At 43.1% G+C, this 22,281-nt stretch overlaps 1 protein-coding gene across 2 annotated transcripts in view; it reads right to left on the reverse strand.

Moving 5' to 3' along the window:
* The window catches only part of Fam155a (family with sequence similarity 155 member A), a 544,774-nt gene that overhangs the window by 22,302 nt on the left and 500,191 nt on the right, over positions 1-22,281 (reverse strand). For both annotated transcript variants that reach the window (XM_031338988.1, XM_031338987.1), the window contains exon 2: positions 4,995-5,166. In XM_031338988.1, the coding sequence (XP_031194848.1) occupies positions 4,995-5,166 (172 nt within the window). The remainder of the gene's footprint in view (positions 1-4,994; positions 5,167-22,281) is intronic.

Here is a 22,281-nt window from a genome sequence, read left to right on the forward strand (position 1 = left end):
GTTTCCCACAATATGACCCCTTGCCAAAAGCAGGTGTTTGAAGGTAGAAACCAAAAGTCAGCCATCAGTCGGAAGGACCTGACCGGGAATCGTCGGACACCTGTGAACACCGGGTTCTGTAGAAAGGAGCTAGCACAACCATGCAGTGGTCCTGCCTTCTCCACACTTAATTTTGTGACCTATTGTTGCTGCTGCTGCTGTTGTTTTGTTTTGATTTTTGATTTTTGTTCTGGAAATATCTTATCTCTTCAAATTTGTCTTTTGACTTCAGGGTTCATAATCTTACTGAGTTTTTGGTCTGCTACAAATAACTTAGATTCTTTTCTCCAGAATTAAATTTGGACAAATACTTAAACATACATGCATACACTTTATATATGGAAATAGAAAGTGGCTGAGACATTGACACTAAAATCTGTAGAAAGCATACTTTCTACTATATTACTCCTTTAATGAGAACACATTTAAACAAACTTAATGACTCCTCTGTGATATGGTGTACATAATTTATCTGCCTGCCTGCCTGCCTGCCTGTCTGTCTGTCTGTCTGTCTGTCTGTCGTCTGTGTGGCTGTGTGCATATGCATGATTTTTTGTTTTTCCTATGTGCTATTCAGATGCCATGCAGTAGCATGTAGCTGCCGCGAGGCGGCACCATCCACCGCCTTACCAAACCGAGCTGGCAAGGGCGGAACAAAAGCAGCCTACAGTGTTTTCCCCAGAGGCAGAAACATAAGCCTATCCTTGTCACAGCTGAAAGAATGGGATGCAGAATTTACACGGAATTCTCAAAATATGTTTTATCTTCGTTGTCAGTAACCCCCAGAGGACCAACTTCTACTTTTGTTCTTGCGATTTTGGAGCAGCAAATGACATCAGGCCTACTTTAACCATCAATCAAAGGGTAATTTCCCATGTTTGTTACCATAGCACCCACAGCTGTGGTACTCTATTGCGTCTGTCTCTTTAATCTTAGCTCTCTAGTGCCTATAAGCAATCAAGGATTCTCTAGGAGCCCTGGACCCCGGCGAGGGGGTGGGGGTGAGGTGGAGAAGGAAACACTAATTACTACAGTGGAGGCTGGGTAGTGAGACTCCGGTCACTACCTGCGCTCCGCAGACCCCAACAGAGCAGTATGTGATGAGACCCACAGCAGAACGAACCGTGAGTAACTGTGATTCAACCACCCCAGCACCAAATAACTGTCTGCCCTGATTATACCCGGAACTTCTTAATTACCCCCCAAAGGCTCCTCTAGTAATGTCAGTTTTGCTCAACTAAGAGGCATCTCAGTTCATCTCAGTCAGGTTACCCTGTTGACAATCAAAATATTACATTTGAGAGCTAAAGTTCAGGGCATGGTTAATTTTTGTCAGCACCACAAAGGATGATGGACCAGGGATGAGGAGGAGGCTCAGGCCGCCTAGCATGCTCCGGGCTCTGCATTTGATCCCCAGTGCTGTGTAAATCTGGTATAGTGCTGAATGCCTGTAATCCAGTATGTAGGAGATAGAGGCAGGAGGATGGGAGTTCAAGATCACCCTATCTATAGAACTGTGGGTGTAATGTTTAACCACCAGGACTCTCCTAAACCACCAACCAAAGAGTACACATGGAGAGACTCATGGCTCCAGCCACATATGTAGCAGAGGATGGCCTAGTCGGTCATCAATGGGAGGAGAGGCCCTTGGCCCTGTGAAGGTTCTATGCCCCAGTGCAGGGGAATGCCAGGGTGGGGAGGCAGGAGTGGATGGGTGTGTGTGGGGGAACACCCTCATAGAAGCAGGGGGATGGGGATGGGATAGGGTGTTTGGGGGGATGGGAAATGGGATAACATTTGAAATATAAATAAAGAAAATATCCAATAAAAAATTTTAAAAAATAAAATTTCCGTCCATTAGAGTGATGGCAGTGAGTTCTCCCCAGGGTCTGTGGCCTGTCCTGTCTCGGTTCTTAGTCTGATAATGGTGCCAGGTTTGAGTGTCATCATGTGAACAGAAATTAGATTCTTTTGACTCTTCATGCTAAGTGACAGTAGTTTGCAGTCCGTAGTGTTGTAATAACCTTATTTACTACTTTTGTTTTTAAGAACTGGAATGAAGGAGCAACAGTTCTGACTAACTTGGATGGTAGATTCATTTTATAGACAGTGTTTAATGCTTGTCCTGGGCCCTGTGCTGCATGTCCGCCTGTGTGTCTGCTGTGAGGGGCCATCCAGGTGGCCATGGCTGACCAACAGCCACAGGAAAGTCCATGCATCACCTCTCTATTGAGCCTGTTCTCTTCTGAGTTTAGAAGACGTTTCCTTCACTGCACATAGAGGAATCTGGCTGGCTCACATCCATTCCAAGGTTGCATGTGGCTCTATGTATGTGGAGCTTCAGAAAGCATTTAAGTATCTTGGGGAGAGTGCTGGACTCCGGCAGGCCACTCTTCCAGAAGATAGTCCAGCTCACCTCAGTGAGATTCTTCAGAGCTCTGGCTTTCCTGCTCTTCCTCTGCTTTTGACTGTGCCTGGAACTCTGGCTTACACCGCCAGATAGCAAGGAAGGACGAGTGCAAATCACTTTAGCATAGTTCCTGCCTTGCAACCCAACTGAACTCTGCAACCTCAGGAAGGAATGGCAAGCCTGGACACAGTCTCCCCCAAAGCCTTGTCCCACCCCATAAGAAAGCCATGATTCTTCCTGCTGTGTGAGTTCACAACATTTCTGTGTGGTGGGCCTGGAAATCCAACGTCAAAGTTCTGAGCTTAGTAACATAAGGGTCACAAAGCTGGCAGAAAACAACCCCCAGACAGGCCTCTGGGTGCTCAGCACCAGGTGACTCTGAAGTCCTCCAAGGAGCTGGCATTGTCTTCTGGGACAGTGACAGAGTTCTCTTTTTGTCACCTTTCCTTAGAGATTTCACTATAGCTGCAAGCATGTAGATTTTACAAAACCCAAAACAGTTAAAAATGCAAGTTGCCCATGAGCCTTTTGGTGCAGAAGGCACCTGTGCCAGCCCTTTGGGTCCCAGTAGCCTTGAAGGCATCTAGATAGAAGAACTCTGCAAACACAGGTAGAGGCCAAGAGATGATGAAGGTCATGAGCTGCAAACCTTCCTTAGAGCTGTTGACTTCTTAGTGGACCTGCTGGTCAATCAGGAAAGAGGGCAGCTACTCAGACTCAGGGACCTTCACAGAAAGCTGTATGCTACAAGTTCCCTTGAAGTTCAGACTTTTAGAATGCAGACATTCTTTTTTTTAATCGTCAGTTATAGAAACTTCTATGGGGAAGTCAACATAATTTCTGGTGAAATAATATTTTTCTTCTTTCCTCCTTCCTGGGATGTTTCCTTCCCTTCCTTTATTTACTACCTCCTTCCTCCTTGGCCTTTCCTTCCCCATCTTCTGCTCTCTTCTCTCTTTCTCCTCTTCTTGCTGCCATTTCTTCATTCCTACCTTTCCCTTCCTCTTTCCTCTTCTACTCTCTCTTCTCCTTTTTCATCCCAGTCCCTTCCTCTTCCCTCTCCTGAACCCTGCTCTCTCTTCTTCTTCATCCTAGTTCTCTCTTCCCTTGACCCTGCCTTCACCTCTTGACAACCCTGTACTTTTTCCTCGTCTACATCCTCACAGCATGTGTGGTGTCCTGGGCTGGGAATAGTTATCATGGTTCACCAGTAAAGAGCCAGCTTGTGTGATGGGAGAAATGCCCTCTGCTCTCTAGGCTGGCTCTCAGGGCACTGACTGTATCTCGATAGTTTGTTACACTGAACACTGAGGGCCTGGAAACCACCTGATACATTGTCACAATGAACATAAACCACCTGATACATAGTCACACTGAACATTTCAACTTGTCCTTATTTTATTTATGTGTATTAGTGTTTTGTCTGCATGTATTTCTGTGCACCATGTGCATGCCTTATACATGCAGATATCAGAAGCAGGCATTGAGTCCCCTGGAAACAGAGTGATAGATAGTTGTGACCCACAATGTGTGTGTTGGGAAACAGCCACAGGTCCTCTGAATGATCAATTGCTCTTAACCTCTGAGTCATCTCTCTAGACCCTTAATTTTTTTATCATATTTGTTTATCTTTAAGTTTATTTTGTATGTGTGTATGCAAGTACCACAGCATGCATGTAGAGGTCAGAAGAAACATGGACAACTGGGTTCTGTCTTTTCACCATCTAGGCCCAGACACTGAACTCTGGTAGTCAGGACATGCAGCAGTCTTGCTCATCTCTCTGGTGTGCCTTCACTCACATGGCTGTCTCTCCTGTCAGTGTTTAGTGGAGCTTTAAAAGCCCAGAATACAAAGAGAATTTTCTTGTTTCCCCAGACTAATTTTTATGCATAAAACTCAAAAGTTAAGCATGCTATGAATCAAGTAAATTGTTTTAAAAATTGGGTCTTCCCTCCTCTTCTAAAAGGAGGGAAGTGAATTCCAAAAACCTCACATCAGCAGAGTGCTCAATAAGGGTGCTCTCCCCACTGCTGATCTGCCAGGAAGGGACTCTTCTTAGCTTTGGCCATGTATTCTCTGTCTGCCTAAACTGCAGAACACTCATGGCTTTCTGGACACCAGAGCTGGTGTTGGCATCCTCCTTGTCTCAGTTCTTTGACAAAAAATAAAGGAAATATTGTTATCAGAAAAAAAAATCACCTGTCCTGGCCTCTTTTGTACCAGTGTATACATTCCTGACCAAGGCTGACATTTCCTTTTGTCCTCAATACTGATTAAGATAAGGTGACAATATTCATCACAAGATACACAGGAGTCATTTTTAAAATTCCTGTTACCCTGCAAGTATCCTCATGAGACATTCACAGAGAGCCTCAGTTGCAGCATAGCTGTGTGATAGAGACATCGACCCCTGCTTAAATCAGCTTTTCAGGGCTCAGGCAGGAAGGCCACATAAAAATACGTTCGTGCAGTCTCAAGGTTATGGGAGCAGAAGGAACCAATGTATTGATGGAGATCAAAAGAGGGCCCCCACCCAGCCTGTACCTGTGCAGATGAAGCTGGAGAGGCCTCCGTAAATGACTTCGTCATTGTCGGGCAATATGAATGGACACCTCGTCTGCACTTCCAAACAATATTGCTTGCAAGGGATGGTCTTTCTGCAGTTAAACTGTGTGACTTCAAAATACTGGGAGCAGAGCCAGGCTTTGTAGACGATCTGAAAAGCAAAGAGAAAACAATCAGAGCGGTAGGATGCTACACAGGTTTCCTATAAGGATAAGGTTGGGTGGAGAGAGCAGGCTTCAGTTTTACATGGGTCACAGACAACTCAGGGGGCCATGCGGTTTACAGCTCCATGTGATAAGAAAGCTGCTGTACTCACAGCACCTGCAGTGAGAATATTGAAAATATATTTAATTTAAAGAACTCTTGGAAAAGAGTGGATTTGAGCCGATTCTAAAGTTCTCAGGATCCAGTGATATCTACTGTAAAGATCACAACCTCCGCTGAGAATGTAACTCGCTGCAGTGGGCAGAGAGATCCAGTTTCTTCCTAAGCTTTCCCACCTCTCATACCCCGATTGGACACTAGATGGCGAGCGAAGCGCTTTACAAGGCCTCCTGCAGGGTGCTAAAGCACGTGGGCTGCTACGGCTTGCTTTGCCCACAGCACACAGCAACAAGAAATGGGTGTTTGAATCTGTGACTCACAGGGACTGCACTGAAGACCTCACTGAAAGCGGAAGCACTCAGTACAAATCAGACGTAATCTGCTCCATTTAATTAGGAAGAGAATGGTCCCCCCCATCAGAATCCTGCAGTTGACCTTTGACCCAGTGCGATCTATCTTTTTATGTACTCTACTGACATGTGGCTTTCACTGATTTCTTTCTCTGTGTGATTACGGGGGAAGTAAGCATTGAAAATTCGCCTTTTCCCCCCTAACGTGAAGTAAACTAAGTCTGAATTTAAAGAAAGCAACATAAATCAGTGAAATTCAGTTTCTTTCCAGGCCTTTAGCCACAGTGGATTCTGCTTGTTTCTAGGGATAAATAATATTATTTAGTTAACGTTTCATCCATTATACTCTGCCTTGAAAAATTGATAGTTTAGCAATAAATGTACATCAATAAAACATAAAACAGGATGAAAATGAAAAGTATTTTCCAAGCAAGTTACAATTTTTTTCAGCTCTGATTCTTGGCACACAGAATATATCGACTGATCACATATTTTGCAAGAATAGTAAGTACATAAATAAACGTAAAATTTCAGAATCCGAAGCCCAAAATATGTAGATTTCCCAACTTTCGTTTTTTAGTGGTTATGTTGTGCTTAATCAGAAAATGCTTTAAAAAACACATGGCCATTAACAGGATTTTCAGACAACTGTAAACAACTTGACTTGGGTACCTGATCAAAGTCCATTTATCATGGGCTAATTGTTCTGGGATTATCTCACGATTTCTTGTTAGTTTCATAAAAATCACATTTTATTCTTTGAAGAAAAGGTCTCTGAAGGCCGCAAAAATTAATGTGAAATTTATTAATAAATATGGATGGCCAAAGTAGCATTTCTTGCAGTCAGTAATGATCTACCCTTATCCTGATCACTTTATACCCATGTACATGGGGTTTTGAATGAATCCTAACAAAACAACAACCAAGGAGATTGCCAGGAAAGTTTGTACTTCAGCTGGCAAGTCCAGGTATGTGGTGGGTTCCCAGGGTGGTAGATGACCGGTGGACTAGCTAGTGCCACAGAATAAGGGACAGAAACATCAGCCTCAGCCTCAGAAGAAGGAACAGAGAAGTGGCATCTAAGCTGCACTCTGGGGTAAAGCACCGGTGGTAGATGCTTTCTGATCAACCTATACTAGAATGACAAAGTCCAACGGGGGATACAGCATTTATGGTGTCAGTGGAACCGAGGTGCCCTGTGCACTTGTGTTTTCTGGCTTTAATCACCTTACGTGTTAGAAGTAAGTGAACGTGTTTGTATGCACAGGCTAGTGATAGAACTGAGTGCTAGTGCAAGCCCTCACTGCACATTCCTGCGACTGTAAAGACTACAGTAGTCGATTTCATTTTAAGGACTATTTCTGCACATGTAAAAAAAGCTCCAGGTACTCCATGGGCACCACTGTACACTCTGTCTCCAGTCCTGCCCAACTGACTGCAAACTTCTTTTATTTTTTATTTTTAAGACAGAGTGTCAGACTAGCCTTGAAATCACTATGTTGTTAAGGATGATTCTCATGTCCCCATCTCTCTGGAATCACAGTATGGCACATATCCAGTTATGGTGTGCTGGGAATAGAACCCAGAGCCTTGTGATTGTTAGGCAAGCATGCTACCAACTGAGCTACACCCTCAGGCACTTTTTTACTCTTTAAATCCGTAAGTCTGAGTGTCAAGTTGTAACCCATATGCATCCCCTCTCCACCCACAGACCATGGGGCTGCATTAAGTGATGCATTCTGAGATACAGACATATTTTTTTGCATCCTTTCCCTTGTTATGACCGAGCTAAGATGGACCCATTTTTACTCTTGCTTGATCATATTTTTATTGCAGATATTTGTTCTGCCTCAAGAAGCGAGCGAGTGTCCAAAGCAGTTTTTTCTCCTCACCAGGCAGGAGGCTGCAAACAGAAGAGAGGTGGACACCACAGTGAGCTAGTAGCACACGTGCAGCCAGCTTCCCTGCCCTTCAGGTCTGTGATGGACCTGAATGTTTGGATACACCACAGAAAGCTCCCATCTGAGAACTACATTTCAGTTCCCAGGCATCTGTTGAAAATCAGTGGAGGGAACCACGTGAATGAAAGAAAACAGGGAGGGGAGAGAAGACATATTTTGTCATAACGTGAGAGATTAAGGCAGAGGAGTGGCTTTTATATAATGAAGGAATTATCTTTTCCCCGTGCAGACATGTTTATGATAAAACAGCCAACACAAGCACAGAGGACATTTGCTAGAACATTCCAGCATTAACTGAAAAAAGATTTGCCTGAGAGGAAAAGCAATTTTGTAATTCTGCAAAAGATGACTTGAAAAGTAAAACAAAACAAACAAACAAACAAAAAACCCTCAAAACACATGTTAGCAGAAATCTAAATATTGTTCTGGGAGAATGGATTCAACCTGAGAATATAGCATCAAGTGCAGGAGATAAGGGCTGGGGGCTACGGGCTGTGTGCCAATGGTGAGTTGCTGTGGGCTACGGGCTGTGTGCCAATGGTGAGCTGCTGTGGGCTACGGGCTGTGTGCCAATGGTGAGCTGCTGTGGGCTACGGGCTGTGTGCCAATGATGCTGCTGTACTTGTTTATTCACCATTTTTAATGAGGGGTCAGAATGGCAAGATATCCTGAAAGAAACTTACATCTTGGCATAGCCAATTAACTGAACTTCAAGATCACTCATTAGGAGGGAGCCCATGACCTGGACTGTAAACCTAGCCTATTACCTAAGGCAGAAGAGACCATAAGCTGTAGAGGGTACCCACATGGGAGAAGGAGAAGAATGACTCCTGCAAGTTGTCTTCCGACTTCCACATGAAAGTGTGGCACACATGCACCCATGCACACACACATACACACACATGCACACACACATACACACACACACACGCACACACACACATGTGCACGTACATGCACACACACATGCACATGCACACACATGCACATGCACACAAGAATACACATCTTAAGTAAATAAGTGTAATATTTTTTTAAAAAGAAAAGTTAGATATTTAGGAAAATGGTTGGCATCTGGGGAGAAGTTCTGTCAATCAAATGCTTGCTGTGAAGCATAAATTCCTGAGTGGAGAATCTAGCACTCGGTAAACCCCATGACAGCAACACAGGGATGTAGAGATGGGAAGGTCTCTGGGAGCAGGCTAGCCAGACAGCCTATCCTATCAGCAAGCTCTGAGTTCAGTGGGAGAATAAGGTGGTATTCAGTTGTGTTAGACACCAGGAGATACTTCTGGTCTTTATGTGTACCACATACACACATACATACACACACACACACACACACACACACACACACACACACACACAGGAAAATAAATTTAAACATCGGTTATCTTCAAATCAAGATGTCTTCCCTGGTCCCTCACTCTAGTAATTACTTACTTCCTCAGCTTTCTACCACACTGCTGCTGAGTTTCATTTAATCCGCATTTATACAAGCTAAGTCTGCACTGTATGGAGCAAATGGGCATTTTAAGTACTGGTCTGCAAGACCAGCTGCCTGTGCTTTCATGCTGTACCTACTGTATGGTTTTAAGTGGGTGAGAGATTCAAATGTCAAAGCTGGAGCTTGTGTACCTTCATGTGGACATTCTGATCTGTCTGAGGAGCACTGTATGCACCTAGGAATTAGAAAAAGTGGTCTACTCTGAGCAGGAGGCCAAGAAAAAATGGCTTCATTTCTCACAAATGAGTCTCCTGCCCACAAAATTTCAATTTCTCCTGGCCCTGGCTTTGTTGCTGATGTCTCTTCCTCTCACATTCCTGGTGGGCGAGCCCTACCAGAGTGAGCTCTGCCTCCACACTGCAGTTAGAGGAATCTGAACGGGTTGACTGATTTCACTACTCAATTTTATCAGCCAGGCTCTGAGGGAAAAACAGAGTCCAGCGCCTACTCAGAGTACTGTAGCCTCAACCTGTTGAGCATTCTGTGTTCTCACAGAGAGAAGGATGTTCTGTGGTAGAGAATGACCTGGGCAAAGGGATCAGAGCAGAGATGAGAGTGACTGGGGTAGAGAGAAGAAAAGGTCATAGTGTGGAGGAACGAAACGTGAAGTAAAAACTATTACCAGTTACTGTTGAGTGCTTTCCATGTGCACCGCAGGCATAGACCCGCATTCCTAACCAAGCAATTCACACGGTTTGGACAGGATCACATAGCACAGTTAAGAGGACATTTTCTGGCAGTTTTATTCTAAGCCTCCACTCCACATATCAAAGCATCTCACAGTCTATCCCACTGTCAAGTGAAAGTCAACATTAGCTCCTGTTACTGATCTATCAGTGTTTGGAAGTGGCAGGAGGCACTTCTTGCTAGCTGGGACCCATGGTGTAGACCTATAACCTCTGGTATTCCAGAAGCTGAGGCAGGGGAATTGGAATCATAAGTTCAGACCTGCCTGTGCTATATAGTCAATTCAAGACCAACCTAATCCACTTTCATATGACTCTATCTCAAAAAGCAAATAAAAGAGGAAATACAAAAATGCACCAGGGATCTGGTGCTGTGGCAAAGTCCTTACTTAGCAAGTGTGGGGCTCTGTTACAGGAAAAAGAAAAGAAAAAGTAGAGATGTTGAAGAAGAAAACCACCGTGCTAGGGCTGGGTTTTGGATATGGAAGTATGTTCTGCACATCTTTAATAGATCACCAACATCCTTCTTCAAGGGGCACAAGTGTTTCTCTCCACAGTGAAAGACTTAATGCTTGGTGTGGCTCACAGTATTCATGAGTTTACCGACACAAGCTTCCAACCCTATGAATTGCGGACATGAATAATGTAGTGGATAATGAGGAAGGAGCCAGAAATGTACCTGGAATTGCCCATTACCCAAATGAACAACCAGCTCCAATTAAGAAGTATATTTCCCTGGCTCTGATTTTCTGGTGCACATGTATGCTCTCTCTTCCTCACCCCCTCTCTCTGCCTGCTTTTTCTTCACATGGGTATTTATTCAGTCATTAAATTACACAGTTGTAGGATCATTTGTATATGTTTTAAACAGAATTTGCTAAGCAATTTTAGTATTCATTCTACACACTTAAATTTTTTAAAGAATATTGTCCTTACATAAATACAGATTAGTAAAATATACATAAGAACTATGAGTGTATTCATCATAGACCATGACAGACTCCAAGCGCTTCCCAAGATGGTGTAATGCTGATTTCCATGTGCCGTCCAGGTGTGCACATGAAACTTGTGAGAAGCCCAGCATGGTTTGCCTGAGATTTTCACTTATTAAGTTATGAGATAAACCATGTGCATTGTCAGACTCTATTGTATAAACATTTAACACAGAACCTTTTTAAATGACATAAGGTGCTTTTAAAGAATTTTACCTATGACAATACAAACCACTAGTCCCCAGAAGAACAGATCTTGGTCTGTCTTGAGTCAATGATGAAGTTGCATAGAGATGTGGAATGAGACTCAGCCAAGTGACCTGAATGCACCAGTCAGTGAGTGAATGAATGAATGAGCTAGGAATGAATGAATAGTTGGAAGCATGAATGCCCCGATGAGCATGAATGCACATAGCTACAGCTTACACAGGCTAAGCCTTTCCTTCCTGTTCACACCAGGCCCCTGTTCCCATAGGTGTGACTCAGCAACTCTAGAACCATCTAAATCCTGAACACTTAACCGTAAGTACACCTGCTTGTTTGCCGGATTCAATACAATACCTTTAATAACTCATCCAGGGTGTCTTAAGTACCTGGCCAACTTTGGGAAATAGTGGCAAGGAGACCATGTTTCTGTATTTCTTCATAAATGGTAGACTTCAGAAAATGTACCTTCCAGCATCTTTAACTCTGTGACTGCATAGAAAATCAGGGGGAAAAAATCAAATAGGTGTTTTAGGTAAAATGGAAATAGAATTCATTTATGTAAACTAAGACAGATGATTAAGTTGAAAGATGGGATTTTTGAATTCTTCCTAAAATATGTCTGAAGATGGGTCCCTACTGGTTATTTCTCATTTTCACTCCTCTTTTTAAATAGCATACCGGGGAAATAAAAAAGATACAGGCATTTCCTGGTTTCCAAGTGCATGATGTCAGAAAAAAAGATAGGGTGGTATTTTTTAGATAATTTAGAAACAGGCACCCTCTGGCTCTTGACCCTGGCTATAAGCACCCTGAGAACCAGCCGCTGGAAGGCAGGTAGGCTTACAGAAGATGGGTTCTTCCTGTCGCTTTCTTCTGTCCTAGCCACAACTAGGCACCCATCAGATTGTGGTTTAACAACAAAAACAACAAAACGTGTTGTTGAGGAACCATTATCACTACGTGGCATAATTACTGAAGACTCTAACTGATGGGATCAGTGATAATTAATAGCGAGGTTCTTGGCAACCTGCAACCTGCAGCTTCATAGCTCCAAACCTCAGCTTCTTCAGAGCTGAGATTTGCATGTTCAGGAGGGAGAGGCTGTACCCACATTCATTCTCAGGGTAAGCCTCCACAGAGAGTGCACAAGACGCTGAAACACGCCTCAGTTAAATCCAGAACGGACTTCCACAGCTTGTACAATTTACATTTGAAAGTCTGGACATTTAACTCTAAGAATCCTCTGTTTTGAAAATGAATATTCATATTCACGATAAAATAGGTCACTGCACAGATGAGGAGCTCCCAGTTTTGTCTGTCAGACGTGTGTTTGTAGCCCAAATGGTTTCAGCTGACCAAAACCCGACAAGCATGTGCACACACTGCATTAAGCTTTGAAACTAGCAATTTGCCTTTGCATTATATATCTTGTTTTGCTGTCAGGCTTCTAGAAATAGCATATTAATAAATTGTATTCAATTACAGATAATATCAAGACTTAAGCAAGGTAAGGATCTATGGTTCAGTGCTGACAAGTTAAGAAGTGTTTCAAAATTGTGGATGGGCTGAAAAGCAGAGAAAAGGCTAGCCAGTAGAGGTTTTTCCATGTGTAAACAAAGTAACATCCACAATTAAGCTGGCAACTCTCCTTATGTTTCTTTAAAGAAGAAAGGAAGGACGAATGAAAGAGAGAAAGAGAATCAATAAAATAAAACAAACAAAATTTCATATTGAAATAAGCAGACTCAAGCAACATATAAACTTAATTATTGATCAACTGATGGGGTGGCAACCAAGAAGAAAACTGAAATATTTGTTATTTTTATTTTTTTATTTTAAGATAGAGTCCTCTTTACAAATTAGGCTAGCCTTGAACTTTCAATCCTCCCCCTTCAGCCCCTTAAGTATTAAAATTACAGATGATGGTCTCTCCGCTTTGCAATCGATTTTAAAATATTCCCTCTAAACTCTAAATCAAAAAGTGAGCATATTACTTAACTTTGTCATTGCTAGAGATACTGTGAATGTGAGCACACGCCCAAAGTCCACCTTTTCCCTGGATTCTGGTTGTAACCTACCCTGATCCTGATGTGTTTGTATCTTCTCCCTTTCTCTCCACCTCCCTCTCCTCCTCCTCCCTTCCCCTCCTCTCTCTCCACATTTGGCCAGATTGTATTCCCATTGTCTTATTACAAAGCACCTTCTGCCTGTTTTTCCTCACACAGGAATTGAAACAACAAACACACAAAACACTGTTTGGCACACGTATGAGCGGTTCCAGTTCTCCGTCTAGGGTGAACTGTGACGCCCGCCCCCCCTTGCCCTTCCTCAGGATGGTCTCTTGTATCACTGAGTAGTCAGTCAGACAATCTGTTTTAGTGAGTGCTTGGAGTTTCCATTCACAGCCTGCCTAAGCTGCAGGCTATCATCAGACTGTAGATTTCACAGGAAGGAGCTGCTGCTGGGACCCCAGAGGGAGAGAGCATGCATACACTATTATAATAGAAAGGGATTGGGACAGGTGAAAATACAGTTTGGTTTTATTCCTGTGACTTTTAAGAACCTCGTTATTATTTAAAATCATCATGAATCAAAAGAAAAAAATAACTTTTGTATTTTCCTATGTAAGCAAAACAATCGCTCAATATCTACCTATTAGCCTGTGCAAAGAAAGAGTCTCAGAGTCTCAGGAGACCATACAAAGCTGAGAAGCTAGAATTCAATTCCCTGGGCCAGACATGTGGCCTAAATATATCTGTCACTCCTGGACTCTGCAATTATAAACTGTGCCTTCCTGTGCCCACCCAACAGCATGTGTCTGGTGTGGGAGGCTTGTGTCATGTCGTTTCTGAATTATTGTGGCAAAATGGATGAACGGTAAAGGCTGGGTCACTCAGCATTAGTGAGCACAGGAAGTCCTTTGTGGCTATGTGTGGTCCCTGCTTTGACTTCTGCTCTGGTTGGAGATCAGACCCCCGTGTCCTTCCCTCCGCCCACACAGCGTAAACACTGGGCACTTTCAATTAGATTGCAACTCATACAGAGTATTTTTCTCAATACTTTTTTCATGTAGTGGGGTCATCTCGGTTATGCAAGCAGTACTGATGCCCTCAAGTCCTTCGGTGACTGTGCCCCGCACACCACATCACTACCATGGTCTTAGCTCCTCTTTGATAACAGAAATGAAAAGCCTTATTTCCAACCCACCATTTTTTAATACACTACTTCTACTGAGTCTTCCAGCATTGATCTGCATGTAGCCATGAATGGGTTTGGATGGTGCAGGCTGCCAGTGTTTAAGGCACAATGCCTGCGTGAGTCCTAATGAACACGCTTGGAAAAAACATGCTTGGAGATTTAATTTTAAAGCAACAAAGTAATGATCACCTTTGAATTCAGGTCATCTGATCACATAATCTTGATAATTTCATCAAGTTATAATTTTAGTCACGTGTTTTTCTGATAGGCCATGTCTACAACTCCAGGCTGTGTAGGACTAGTGGCTTTCTTGTCTTGACACGCAATAAAGTAGACACTCTTAAAAGCAATCAACATTTCCCCCCAGTGCATGTTGCTTTTCATACTATGACACTGAGGACAAAATGGAAAGGAATCTGTGCTGAAGAGGCAGTTCCTCCAACAAGAAAACCCCAGAATTCCCTCCCCTGTATACTGCAGTTCCTCCAACAAGGAAACCCCAGAATTCCCTCCCCTGTATACTACAGAAAGTATGCATTTGTGCTATCTAAGATTCATTCGGTGACATCATACTCACAACATTTTTGTGTAGACAGAATAACTGGCTACATGTCAGCTAAAATGAGTTCCAGTCAGGTTTGACGAGGTTTTGCTGACGATAGGTGTTTGCAAAGCCCCATACATTGAGGTGCAAGCTCTTCTTTGTGTGTGTGTGTGTGTGTGTGTGTGTGTGTGTGTGGTGTGACTTCACAGTACATCACATGAAGTCAATCCTCTATTAACTTATTCATCTCAGCAATGGCCACAGAGTGCCATGCCTGTGAAGAACAGAAGCCAGGCTCGTTGGCTGACAGACTGGCACCACTATTGACTAGTGCTGAATATAATATAATAGTAAATATGATATAATATAATTGATATAAGTAAACTGAGAGAAACAGTATCAGTGAGGGTTGGTCTCAGAGATGGGGTAATGACAACTACCATCCAATACAACCTATTTTGAAAACAAACTAAAAGCATAATAGAAGGAACATCTAAGCCTGGAATCACTCACAAGGTTCCAGCCATTTCACCGACATGACCCCCTCTAGCTCAGTGATTTGAGACCGTCAGATCTCTTGTAGCAGATCTGAGTATCAAAGAGTAGAAAGCTTAAGTCGTAGGGAAGCAGGGAAGTAGGAGAGAGGAGGGGAGGAAAGGAAGTCCCGTGTCTCCGCAGGCAGAGGCTAGAAAGTTCCATGCATAATTGCTCTGCTTGCTCGACAGACCATGCACAGAAGTATGCTCTCTTGTGGCACCAACTTCTAGGATGCCCAAAGCACTCCTTCAGTCATTCGGGCTGTTCACTTGGATCAACATCAACCATTTAAGCAAAGTGAAGGGGTTGGCTACTCTGGGTTGGTAATGTTACTGCCTGCATGCCAAGGCCCCCTTACCCCATTTCAGATATTAAGGTCACCCTTGAAAACTGATTATCTTCTCTGGCTCAAACAACTGGCTTCCTAGAAGTGGTATTTCTGGATTGTTTTGTAGAATTTCCTATCATTGTTTTGCCTTGGGCTTCCAGTTGAACATTATCTGAACCAGAAAGGGCTCAGATAAAATACCAGCTGTGCTTTAGACCCAACCAAGAATTTTGAAATTACAACAGGCCTTAGTGAGCCTGTTTATTTTTGGTCTCATTTTAAAACATTTAAATGAGGCAAATGAGGGAATACCTGGTATGCTGATGTAAAATCAACACCAATCACGTTGATGGGGGGCCCATGCTGCTGAGAAGTGCTCTGGGAGAGCACTGTCTCTGGAGCACTGAGGAGCTTCCATTTTGTTGGTCTGTGATAAAGAGAGTGTTCTAGACCTTTCTCACACCGGGGGATGCCAACACCTGCAGTATAATTGGGTACTCAAAATCCATGTATACTTTAAAGTGCTTTATATAACTGTTATTGTGCATCGGGGGACGCCTCTGGCTCAGCTGCTAACCTTTTCATAGCAGAGTTCAAGAGTGGGAGCGAAGTGTCCACAGGCGATGCCGAGTGGATGAGGAATGCGGAGAAAGGCTTGTTTACTGAACGAAAACTGCACACCATGCCCAGGAACAACCACAGTCTCACCCCTGGTGTTAAATCAATTCCCCTCTCCACACCCCGGCTCAGAGCAGGGGTCATTAAGAAGCTGGCTAAGTGCTGAATTGGGTTCTGAAGGAGGTTCCTCCATTAACATTAATTAAGGCCTCTCTGGGTACAAGAAAGCAAGTGCATCTGTCAGGTAGGGGTTTTTGGGTTCACCTGTCTCGCCATTGCTATCTCTGTAAAGCTGTTGCTTTTTTGTTTTGCCTAGATACTAAAGGAAGCTTTCAATGCTTGCAAGGATCAAGGGTAAAGGAACTCCTTGTACCTGAATAGAAGACTTGGCAAACGATGGAAAAGCAGTCCTTTCTCCTCTGTGTTTGCCCTTGAGAAGAGAGATGACTGAATTGTGGGGAAACAATGTGTAGGCTACTGCCAAGTGCTGCAGTTGCCTCTTGCAGAGGCACTGACTTCTGTGTTCATACATGGGCGCTTTTGAGTTAAGGTTATTATGAGTATATTAATCTCACTATGTGGATTTAGATGGCATTCCTGATATTTAACCCTTTTGGCCAAAAAACTGGAAAGTTCATATGATTCAATATAATAAATTCAAGAAATTTTCATTTTAAATGGAGAATAAAACTCCCTAGAAAACACAGGCAATCTTTTTTTTCCTCCTTATTTCGGAACCTCCTTACAGTCCAAAAGCAATTGTGAGTGCACAGGAGTAACAAGTATAGCAGAAGGTCACCAGTTGTATCTCTGAGAACCAGGTGGAGCAAAATGTGCATGTCTTTGGTGTGTGTGAATTCACTGTATGTACTGACATATTTCCCCATACATGTGTTCATCTTTTTTTTGACTTTCAAGATGTACAAAGCAGAAGAGTTATGTAGGAAAATTACAAACTTCAGAATAATAAATATTTATTGCTTGCCTAGTAAGAACTGGGAGGAATACAAAGACGATATGACCAAGAGAATTGGGAGTGTACAGAAGAAGGAGACAGAGAAGGATGTGAAAGAGATAGATGGTTAGGTGGGTGGGTAGATAGCTGGATAGACAGATAGAGAAAAGGAGACAGAGATGGAGAAACAACAGAGAGATAAATCTCTCTGCACATTCTAACAAAGAGACTGGAAGTGCAGCATCTGAGGAGGTCCAGGTCCAAGGCCTTTTTGTGAAGCTTAAAGAGCATTGATTTTGATAAGGAAAATTGATAATATAAGGCTTATGATGAAATTTGTTCTGTTTGGACTAATAAGGAGAACAGAAAAGAGAACACAAACTCTAAAGCTGTCTGTGCAATGTATCTTCCAATAAAAACTAACTACATATTCTTCAGTCATTTGCATATTTTGTGGCATCTCCAATTTCTTTTCATTTTGTCATTAAAAAGCAATGTGGGAAACATATAGCAGGTGAAGCCTCCAGGAACTGTAAATGGTTCCTGTAAATTGTGTTTTCTCCCCTGCCCCCTATGCCTCCAACCAGGGCCCTTGTACTGTGAATAAGTGACAGATTTTGAAGTTGCGTTATTATCAGACTAGAGCAAATGAAGCTCACCGTATGTCACAGGATGAAGCCATGTCCCATGTTCTTTACTTATGTTCTTCTTGCCTCTACACCCACACCTGATATTCACTGATGGCCCTACAAGGGAAGGATGTTCTTTATGTTTGAGAGGGAGCCTCAACATCTTTCTGGGAGCCTGAGTATCAGAGGTGATTGATGTGTTTGAAACTATGAACCGGAAAACAGGAGGTCCAAAGGTGAAACTTGAAAGGTCCAGATGGCCTTCAGGACCCATCAGATCCCACTTTAGAGGCGACTGAGCAAGTGTGGTATTCTGCCGCTCTGCCCCCGTGAAAGCCCACCGGTGCTGGGCTTTCATGCTTTATCTCATTAAAGCACCCTGAGATCTCTAAGTACCTATACATCTTCTAGTAGATGTCAAGATGGCTGGATGTCAAAGAAAAGCATTACAACTATTGAAAGAGTTAGGCCTCTCATAGTAAACAAACCCCAGTCAAGACTAAATTTAAACTCTTGCAAAGAAAGTATGGGGAGAATGGAGACCTGAGTTGTGCGTCAGCCCTGCAAATCATAGCAGTTTCCTCTTCTGCAGTCACCATGACGCAAGCATTCGGAAGCAAAGCCAAGGTAATGAAGGGCATGGCTCACCGCCCCTGCCATGGGTCCTGGCATAGCCTTAGGGCTCTCAGGCCAGGCAGCTCAAAGCCAGGGGCATACGGAGCTAATCAGTGAAACTGCCTCCTAAAGGAAACCCTGCTTCTGGGAGCCAAGAGCCCACTCACCGGGGCTTATCCTGGAGAACACAGGAAGTCCTGATATCTCAAATCTGGAGAGCAAGAGTGAAATGTAATCTGATCGATAGACTTTGGCTGGTTATAATCTTCTAGGCTAGTTCTCCCAGAACAACCTTGTCCCCCACTAACCCTCCCATCAGACCCCTAAGTACACAGGCAGAGGTACTTAGAGCAAGATTGAAGCATATAGGCTATCCTCATGTCCCCTGTGCCTCTCGCCCTTCCACTCTGCTGCTTCTGTTTTTTAAAGTCAAAGGGAAACTTTATTTTTTGTTCTATGCACTCAGGAATTGGCATAAAACCAACTAAAATAGTTAAGCTGACAGGGGCTTACTTTTATTCTGAGTTTTGAACAAGTACCAACGTAAAAGCAGTAGCTGTTTCCTGGACCATGTTTCATGAAGATGGCACAAACCAATGAGAATCTGGGAACCCAGAAACAGGAAGGTAGAAGAATGTGCCCTAAGAAACAGAGCCCAAAACAGAACTTCACCACATGGTTCAGACCCTCCTGTCGCTGGCATGTGGCAGGGAGACTAAGTCAGAAGAAGGGACATTTGTGATTTTCCTTTATGGGATATCATAAACTAACTCCTTTAATAAGAAGTATTACCTTCCACAGTGTTGGCCCACGAGTTCTCATTCTTTGAGTCTGCACAAAGTCTTGAGTCAGATACTCTTTGGTAACTGAAATAGACCTTTGAGGTAGGGACACCCTCACAGATCATTACCGCTAAGGGTTGGGGGGATGGAGAGGACAAAAATACACGCAAGCAGTTTGCTTACTGAGTTCCAAAGGCTTATGCCTGTCTGTCTGTCAGTCTGTCTGTGCCGCCTGTTACATAAGCAGATCCTAGGCAGGAAGAATGGAGGCAGGATCAATAGTAGTTAAATTGAGTCCAGTGCCACCACGGCTCCGTTTACTACCCAAGGCCATGGAGCATAGGGGTAGACATTAACAGACAGAGAGAGGGCTCGTTACTCCATACTTTAATTACTAAATAACCTAAACCAGCAATAATTTTATCCTTTTGTATTAAATAGCCATATTCTACTATTGAAATAGTATTATACAATCAGTCTTAATTTTAGAAGCTTTATTTCTATCTTATCTTCTAATCCATGCAAACCCCATATCCTTAACATATTCTCATCTCTAAAATTCTTTATCTAAAAAAAAAATCAACATTTAAGAATGCATAAAATTCTTAAAGACAAAGGAAATTCAGGAGACAGACATGTTAAAATATAGCACTGGAGCCAAACATTCATAATTAAGAGTACAATGCAAAACTGTTGAATGGATGCATAAAACTTAACTAGTTTACACCACTGTTAAAAGTTATTACTCCTCATCAAATAGACTGAAAACGTAGGTGATCATTCACCCCCACCCCCATTACTGCAGAAATTGGAAGTGAGGTTGTGCCAATCATGTAATCTTATTACTTATTGTACCACATGCATTTATTCTGTTACTGCCTCACCCTTGTTATATTGTACATGAATAGTCACAATACTATACCGGTTCTACACAGGAAGGGAGCACCATAGCACTGCTAAGTCTTTTCTATGTTTTCAGAATTCAGAGCTTCAAACGAGAAATTAAAAGTAGAGGTTAGTACTGTGTCTTAGATGGACCCAGAACAGGGAAGGGGAAGGATGTCTGTCTTCCTAATTTTAAGAGTGATAGATTGACATTTTCTTCCAGCTACTGTCTTTTTCTTTCCTCTTTCTGTTTATAAAGGAGGCAAGGGCTGCTGTGTTAAACTCAGAGGTTGATCGAGGGCTTCGGCCATTCCCCTTTTCCAGGAAGAGCCAGAGACTGCCCAAGTGGTCGTGAGAAGGTGGCAAGTCCGGTAAGCCGGTGAGAAACAGTGACCTGATTATCCTTTCACAAGGTAGCAGGTGTCCTTGGGGCAGCAGGATTTTGTGTTCTCTGCTTTAATGAGGATGCTGTTTTTATAAACATCAAAGACAAGTTGGACAGCCAGCCCCAGTAGGCTGGCTGCAAGAGGTTCTGCCCAGCCCTGACATGCACTGGTCCTGCTCAGAGCCAGACACGAGGTCAGGCGTGAAGTAGAATAATCAATGTTGCCAAGATGTCTGCTGTCCTTGGCTGAGGGTCACAAGCCTGTGCTAACAACCACCAAAAGTGGGCTCCCCTGGACTTTGGCACAATGTTTGGCATAAAATGAGCAGGGAAGCCATGTTGAGCTCCTCCAGTCCTGACAAGGTATTTCCAGAGAACCGGCCTCTGACTTTACTATTTTTGGTAATTATAGTTTGATTGACAGTCAGAATCCAGTCCTTGGATTTCAGACAGGCAGGCTGAGAATTCATGTGCTGTGCTTTTGTGAATGCTAACAAGCCACAGTAATCCTCTCGTACCTACTTTACCTCCACTTCCTGGCCAACGGTTCTTAAGGCAGACGACTTAGTCCACATGCCCGAGTACACTGACTACAGCTGTCTCTCAGTTCTTTATAACCTTTTCCTGTAGAGCTTTGCTGAGTTAAATTAGTTTAATTGACCAAGGGACTAAGCCACTAGCCATTACATAACATATCAGAACTCTTCATAAAAATCAATAACACAAGTAATATTCATTATTAGAACACACCCTGGATGTTATTCAAATGTTTCCTGAAAGGACTTTATTAATTATTTTGTTAGCAATTTCACCCAATTGGAATCGTCCATGCCTGAGGCATAACTAAGATAAATCACTTTTGTAAACACCAACTTCTGTTTCAAAATTGAATGCATACCACGCCATGGAATTCTTGATTTGGTGATGCAGACATTCACAGGAGCACTCCAAACAAACGGTTTCAAAAAATGACAACAATTAGACAATTCCACACACTCACAGTGGTTCAGACTGATACGCAGATCGGCTCAGTTACTGGATGTGGGTTTGCTTCCCAAAAGGCAGGCTGTCTTGTGGTGGATGAACTCACTTTTCAAAGGAAACATATAAAAGAATAACACAGGGATCAAAACGGCCTGCTCGAGTTCACTACCTCCTATGGCTGCTTGGATACAGTTTGTAGTAGGCAGGTGCCTACCTCCACCACCTCTGTCTGCCATTTCCTGTCTGGTCAGGGTGGAATGGAAGGTTAGTGTGAGCAGTCAGTACTCCCCATGGCCTGCTGGCTGCCATGTAGGACACAGTACCCTGTCACATGGAGAAAGGCTGTGGGTGGGGCTGGAGGATCCATCCGTGCCGTTCAGTTTTGGCTTGGCTGTGCATAGTGATACCTTTGCTCTGTGGGGGGCTAACTTTAAAATGCTCCATGAGATGCCTTGGCCAAAAGTCAGTGTTTTTGGCATCATGCAAGGCCCCAGAGGCTGAAAGGTCAGCAGCAGCATGCTTTTCTTCTTTGGCAGAAATAGCATAAATTCTGGAAAAATACCTCCATTTCAACAGTTAGAACCCATGTTTAAAGGGGCACATTTCTTGTCATTACTCATGAAAGGGGCAGGCCAGGAACTACAAAACCCTGTCTCTACTCAACTTAACCATGTCGGACCAGATACTTGATGGGTTTTGTTCCTAGGATAATTGTACATATATGTACCTTAGATTTCTCATCTGTTATTTTTCTACGCTTTGTTTTTTTTTTTTTTTTT

The sequence above is a fragment of the Mastomys coucha genome, unplaced genomic scaffold, assembly GCF_008632895.1.
Source record: "Mastomys coucha isolate ucsf_1 unplaced genomic scaffold, UCSF_Mcou_1 pScaffold22, whole genome shotgun sequence".
In the NCBI taxonomy this organism is placed as follows: domain Eukaryota; kingdom Metazoa; phylum Chordata; class Mammalia; order Rodentia; family Muridae; genus Mastomys; species Mastomys coucha.